The sequence below is a fragment of the Ictalurus punctatus genome, chromosome 18 (genome assembly GCF_001660625.3).
Source record: "Ictalurus punctatus breed USDA103 chromosome 18, Coco_2.0, whole genome shotgun sequence".
Classification (NCBI taxonomy): Eukaryota; Metazoa; Chordata; class Actinopteri; order Siluriformes; family Ictaluridae; genus Ictalurus; species Ictalurus punctatus.
In genome coordinates, this window is record NC_030433.2 from 12,327,175 (window position 1) to 12,334,541 (window position 7,367).

General features: G+C 40.4%; 1 protein-coding gene across 4 annotated transcripts in view; it reads right to left on the minus strand.

Moving 5' to 3' along the window:
• gria1b (glutamate receptor, ionotropic, AMPA 1b) overlaps positions 1–4,351 on the minus strand; it is a 100,284-nt gene extending 95,933 nt beyond the window's left edge. The window contains exons 1-2 of one of the 4 annotated variants that reach the window (XM_017493447.3): positions 3,912–4,348; positions 3,635–3,769 (exon numbers count right to left, since the gene is read on the minus strand). In XM_017493447.3, the coding sequence (XP_017348936.1) occupies positions 3,635–3,769; positions 3,912–3,993 (217 nt within the window). In that variant the 5' untranslated portion in view covers positions 3,994–4,348. Of the gene's footprint in view, positions 1–3,634; positions 3,770–3,911 lie in introns of all 4 variants that reach the window. The other 3 variants (XM_017493448.3, XM_017493450.3, XM_017493451.3) reach the window with 3 other exon arrangements.
• Between the last annotated feature and the right edge of the window lie 3,016 nt (positions 4,352–7,367).

Sequence of the window (7,367 nt, forward strand, 5' to 3'; positions counted from 1 at the left end):
ATGACAATGCCCATGTGAACAAAGTGAGCTCCATGAAGACATGGTTTGCCAAGTTTGGAGTAGAAGACCTCAAGTGTTCTGCACAGAGCTCTGACTTCAGCCCCACAGACCACCTTTGGGATGAATTGGAAAACCAACTGCACCCCGGACATCCTCACCCAACATCAGTGCCTGACATCACTAGTGCTCTCGAATGAACACAAATCCCCACAGCTACACTCCAAAATCCACTCGCCTTTCCAGAAGAGTGGAGGTTATTATCAGCAAAGAGGGGACTAAATCTGGAATGGGATGTTCAACAAGCACATATGGATGTGATGGTCACGTGTACACAAATTATTAGCCATATAGTGTGGGCACTTTTATCACTTTTTGCTATAAATGGTATAAGCAGTAACTAAGGGCTTCTGAACCACCAGGGTGCCTTATGATTTTTAAAACAGGTATGCAAAAAAGCACATTTTACTATCATTTGGTTAAAATGGTTTGGTTTATGTATCAGGCAGTCGCTGAGGGCACCTTCTGTTGTGAAGGAATAGAAACTCATAAGACGATAAAGAAATATGGAATCATGAATCGTTTATATCTACTGTATATTGGGTGGAAAGACAGAAAAAAAAGCAAAAAAGAAGAAACTGAGCACTAACACTGAGAACAAATTGGACTTACTCAAGCTGTCCATGTTCTTGCTACCATTTTTAATTGAAATGGAAAATGTTAGTAGCTAACTAGCTAGTATCTAGACTAAAAAGTGTTAGGCTAGCACACTTCAAGTTGTTAGCTCATTACTGCTAGCTATTACAACAGTAGCCTGTTAACTCATCCAAGACAATTATAAGCATTAATTCTGTTCATTCTTGCATATAAAATATTCATTATTGCTATGGGAGTATATGCTGTTGCTTTGGGCACCCCAAATGTTTACACACCTATAGAAGAATTAGAAACTATCAACACAGAAGGGCACACTGTACCAAATATTGTTATGACAGTTCCTCGATTTCAGCTGCATCACTCAAGTTCATAAATTGTTCTTCCCAAAAACAAACTAGAAGCCAAAATTAAACCACTGCTATCCTGACCAGGCAATTACTAAGGAATAAATGCATCACAAACTACCACACTGCACAAACTTGTTCTTGTGGCCCGCATGAGACCAGTCATGGATGAACACCTCTAGTATCAACCAGATGCCTTATGGACCTTTCTGGAAAGAATAGTGTGCTTCTGCCTCTCATTCATATGTGTATTTGTATCTGTTTAAAACACATTGTCTGTTCACTTGAAATATTGTATTCATATATAGTTACATCCCTGTTATAAACTATGCAGTCAGGTCAGGTGCTGCCTTAATATAAACAACTGGGTAACAAGTAATGTGCAGGGCAGATCATCAGCTATCTATGATTGGTGCTACTTTTCTTTTAATCACCTTCAATAACAGATTATGATAATGAGTATCTTCACTACAGGGCATTGGGACTAATTCCCTTCATTTGCATCTGCATGTCAGTTTAATTATCTGCTAGGGATCGGGAGTTCAGGAAGGACAGCAAGTGACGAGCACATCATGCATATTACCGTAATACCGTTTAAACCATTTAGGACTTGCGGGGAATTCCGAATAAGGCAAAATAACTATTTTATAGCACTGTTCTATTTGTAAACTGTCTTTTTTTTAAAGGAAGATTAGCTTCACAGCATGTAAGTACAAAGAGCAAGGAAGAATATACAAAATATTTGCAAAAACATGCTAAAAATGGCAACTTTGTCACAGATGACAAATATCCTATTTATCAAGGCCTTGTACTTGTTTCTCACCACAACAAACAGACAAATGTTTGTTAACATGGCTGATGAGTTCATGGAATTCCATCAGCCAGCCTTCTAATCAGGCCTTCAAAACACTCAAGAGTTCCCCTGGGCTGCTTCCATACCAATTTTCAGACCATACCAAATGAAGTAAACAAGATTGACATCTTATTTGGGAACTTATTATAGAGGCAAAGAATTCATTTTGATGGTGTTCGGAGCAGACTCTTTCATCATGTTCGGTATGATGAGTTGGGCCAGAGAGTTGCACACAATCAGGGGATGAGACTCAAAGCAGGTAGCACATACACACCCTGATGAGAAGACTCTGTGGTCGTGTAGGTAATTAGCTCTGCATAATTGCTTTCACTTTCCTCACATGTAGACGCAGGAGCCCACTTTGAAGTACGCACTCTTGCAAGATGCTCCGCATTCACAACTAATGCAATCATCCTCGGGATCAATCACAGACATTTCCACAGTACTGATGGCCAATTACACTGTGCTTCCAATAGCTTCTCAGGGTATCATCATGGTGCAACAGAGAAAGCTTTATAGAAGCAATTGAACTGCTAATGTTTGGCGGAGCTGCCTATAACTGGGATTGATTTTTCATCCTAAATGCACCATGTACCAAATATCAAATCATCATAAAATAGTATATATCACATCCAAATCCTCCTTGGGACTTTCTGCAGTGTGATTATGAGGATCATATACTCTTCAGGCACTCTGTCTAGAGCTGACATAAATAATGCTAGTTCCCCGAGTTAACCTCAGACTTCAAACAAGAAGTCGCACTTGCTAGCAAGTGAGTTGAGGTGAGGATTTTCTCATCATCTAAGCTGTCAGGAGCTAGTAATATCAGCGGGATTTAGAAACACACCACATGCTGAATGTACCTCTCGCCTTTTCGCTCGCAAACACAGTCACTTTTGATGTTAAAGTAAATCACACAGTAATCATCTAATGACGCAATAGAACGCTTTGTTTCTTTTGTGAAGGTTCAGTGGAATATCATGTTGCTTTCTTCTCATAAAAAAACCCAACAACACGCCTAAAGATTTCTGCTGCAGTTCTTCCAGTTAAGTAGGACCTCCATTCCTTTAAGAGACATTTAGGGCCGCATTGATATGATACCATGTATTGAGCTCATGCATGTACTTAAGGATTTTATGCCATACAATTGTGTATGATGCAGTTGGACATGACACAGTTCATGCACATGAATACACAACACTTACTGTCTGTGATGTTTTGCATAACTTAGCAACAGATTACAAAGAGCATATTAGTACTGTGGTAAAAATAGAAAAATGGGATCCGGATTGAAATGCAACCAGGATCTAACCAAACCATCCTTCAAATCCTGCTGCATCAATGAAAGAAATGTTATGGGAAATATTTAATACAGCTATAATCAGAATATCCACTGCAGAAGAAAAAAAAAGAAAAAGAAAATGTATTGATAGACATTATATGCCCATGGTTTAATGGAAGACTTAAATCCTCACTGCACAACTTAGACTGCTGCAACAGATTCCGAAGTCATGACCGTGACTTTTTTTTATTCCTCACTCTTCCCTAAAGGCTGTCTGTGCTCATCTGTCCAGGTTGCATGCTAGTCTATCCAGAAGTCACTCCGTTTTACAGAGAAAGCATGGCGGACACGCTTCATTTCTCATTATTAAGACGAGGAGTTTGAAGGCGCGTGCACGGCTCGGCGCGGCGCGAGCGAACAGGTGCTCGAGACAATGTGCCATTCATGTGCTTTGTGTCTATTCAGGGAAATGTTAGATAGAAAGACACAGGCAGAACTTACATGCGTATGTCATGGCAAAACTGCTGCCCACGTCCACCATGTCCACTTGTGGCACCAGTTTGGGGAGCTCGTGCTGCTGAGATAGCGCGAATCGGAACACCTCATATTCATGCGAGTCGGTCGGGAACAAACCGCCTGCCAAGACAAAACAAAACAAAAAAAACGGTTTAACATTTCATATGCTCCTGTAGTAAAAACAAAACTTCACCGGCATTCGGTTCTGGAGATTAAAACACAAGTGTAGGTGCGCTATAAAGACGCGCGCGACTCCACTCACCTATATTAATGTTACTTGGGAAACTCGAGCACGAGCACCAGCCGAGCAAGCTGGTGAGCAGTAAGGCCAGGCTTGGCTCCATGTTTTCTTTTGCATTTGCGAAAATGAGCCGAATTCCGAATTATATATCCCACTGAGCATCCGCCGTTCCACTTTACAGCGCGGCCATAACCGCGTCAAATGCACGCTATAACGCTAGCGCGCGCTCCGCACCGCACAGCACCGCACCGAGCAACACAACACCGCGTACGCTGTCTCGATATGCAGTGTTATGCGCGAGAATGGCAGCGCTACGCACGGCTAAGGAGATTTAAACACGTCAGCAGAGACCTCAACACGAACACGCACGCTTGTGTTTTTCACCCAACAGGACGAGTGCGCTCTGGCGGACAATTCCCCTCCCGGCTTTATTCTCCGCGGTTCTGGAAACGACACATCAGAACTCATGTGTTAGTGCGCTGTTCGGATGATGGACGCCCCGTTCGTGCATTTTGCTTGTCTATACGTGTAAATAAATTCGATTAAGTTCATTAACAAACACTTATATTATAAATAAACACAAACCATGAATAAAACGTAAACAACAGCAAATATCTGAATGTTCTCATCATCATCATCATCATCAGGATCATCATTAATTGTAGTAGTAGTGTGGTACAGTATGTGGTGTTGCTGCTGTTGTTATTATTGTCATTTTTATAATTATATTTATTATTATTATTAATGGTAGTCTCAGCAAGCATGCCCACATTGGCCCTTTATGGGCAACCTGTGTATAGTGTGGTACAAGGCTAAGCCATGCATATCCCAAAATGCCACAATGTGAGTTTTCTGTGGTTAGCCCACACTTTGACATGCTTAAACAAATCTAATGTAGGACCACCACTGGGGCAATGCTGTGGGGCCAATGCCACACCCAATTTTGGCTGCCTATGGTTTGCTGGGGTAGTAGTATTAGTAGGATTGGAAGTAGTAGAAGTAGTATTGTTGTTGGTGATGCTGCCGTTTTTGATATTATTATTATTATTATTATTATTATTATTATTATTATTATGGAGGCCTAATAATGCCGCCTTCCCAATCCATGCTCAGGGGTTCAGTCCTGAGCTAGGGTTACCATCTGTCTGGAGTTTTGCATGTTTCCTCCGGGTTCTCTAATTTTTCTTCCTGGATTGGCAACTCTAAATTGCCTCTAGGTGTGAATGAGTGTGTGAATGAGTGTATGCATGGTGTCCTGTAATAGACTGGCATTCTATCCAGGGTGTGTTCACACCTCATGGCCAGAGTTCCTGGGATAGGCTCCAGATCCACCACACCGCAACATACAGTATGACATCATTTCAATATGGCTGCACACACAGACAACAGCAAATAAAATATCACTTCTCTACTTTAAACACATTTATTGTAGTATTTATTTTGGATAAATCAAGATGCACACATTAGTTGGTTACATTTATAACAATGACTATATAGTTTTGAGAAAGTAAATAAACTTGAATGTTAGCAGGCTAGATTGTTCCTAGAAAAACACAAGTTCATGTTTTGTCCCACTTTGTAGCTTGAACAATCAGAGCTCGAAAATTATGTAAGTCCCCTCAGAAAATTAAATTAAATTAAATTTTATTTCTATATCACGTTTAACAATGGATAGCTTTACAGAAATATATAAATTCCGGATAAATTTGTCCCTAATGAACAAGCCAGAAGCAATAGTGGCAAGGAAAAACTCCCTGAGAGGACATGAGGAAGAAAGCTTGAGAGAAATCAGGCTCGAAGGGGGAAACATCCTCATCTGGGTAACACTGGATAGTGCAATTATAAAAAATTCCTTTCTATAACTCTATACTATATTGTCAAAATGTGCAATTGTGTAACAAGGAAAGTCATTATAGTTTTAAGCTGAAGCCTATTTTGTTGAAGTTATTAACTGTTCACTGATTTGAGTCTTGAGTGCAAAACTTTTCATGGCAATTGTAGTACAAAGCCTTCTTCATGGGTATTATATGGGGCCATCTTCAGCAGCAACAAATGGTTTCCAAATGATGAGAACTCCAACCAGAAGAAGGGCATCAGGATGGATCAGGAAGGTTTGGAGCACTGAAGGGGTCAGGATCACTGGTATCTCAGGAGTGGCATTTGTAGCTAGACAGAGTGAGAGAGGGAGAGGGAGAGAGAAATACACGTTATTAGTTACAGTATGTTCATTGTCACGTAATGGTTATATTAAAAGACTTCCCAGTTTCAAGATCCAAGAAAAAGTGTTTGTGTAGTGCACCACTGTATTTTGCATAACATTTTATTTATTGAGATGTATGATTTGTGGACAATATCTACAACCCTATCATTTTAATCAACACAAGCTAGATATGATTCATCAAGTCTGCATGAATTGCACAGGAAAAACAGACCTCGCAGGGGTGGGATTTGAGATTGGCGTTGGGATGGCACACGGAGTGACTTATTTCAGATAGGCTACCCAGTGTTATGCCACTGTGCATGATTGGTGTTTTTTGTTAGTTTCTGTAAGTTTTCTGCTATACGTGTTACAAAGACACACTCTATGATTAGTGTTTTAAAGCTAGGTCATCACTTAAATTTCTCAAGTACTTTCCATAAATTTCTAGGCCCTGTGCAAATACATTATCTGCAGGTTACTTGTTATTTCCTGAAAATGCAAATGCTTTAAGCAATGCCCTTTAAAGTCTACATCCAACCTGTGGCCCTTCAGTCCACTATTCCTTCTTCCGCTATTCCTCCAGAGTACAGCAGGCACATGACTCAACTCACCATTAATTATTGGGTTTAGTAGGTGTTCTGGAGCAGGGATATCACAAATCCATTTAAAATCCATCCCTGTAGGGCAGGAAATGTAACTTCATAAACCCACAACTATAGTTATTAGAAAACAGTGTGGTGACCCAGCACATTCATGCTATGTAGGGCAATGAATGTGCTGGGAATATGTTTCAGAAACTTTGAATTAATAGATGCAGTCATTAACTGGAACCTGCTGTAGTGGCTTTGTCTCTGCTGTAATTATTTGCAAATAACTTTCAAAACTCTTCAGGGAACTTTAAAGCTCGCTTTATTCAGTTTTCAAGACTTTTAATGAAGAGGGTGTAAAAACCCCAATGTAATTCCTGTGTTGATGGTAAAACCACCATTCAATTGTTCAGGGCTACGATTCTAGACAAGATATCCTTCCATGCTGCACATGGGAAATATGTGGGGTTTGTGGGTTGAATGTGTGCTGAGACCCAACATAAGTAAATTAATTTCCATTGGTGAGCATAAGCATGTCGTAACTGGACTCGAACTGGCCACATTGCTCAGGTCATTGGTTGGTTCTTAACAGGACAAGCCCAAGAGTTTCATTTCATTACTCATGGTTGGATCACACTAGATACCTACTAGAGAGTTAGCTAGAGTGGTTAGCACATTTGTCTCATGCCC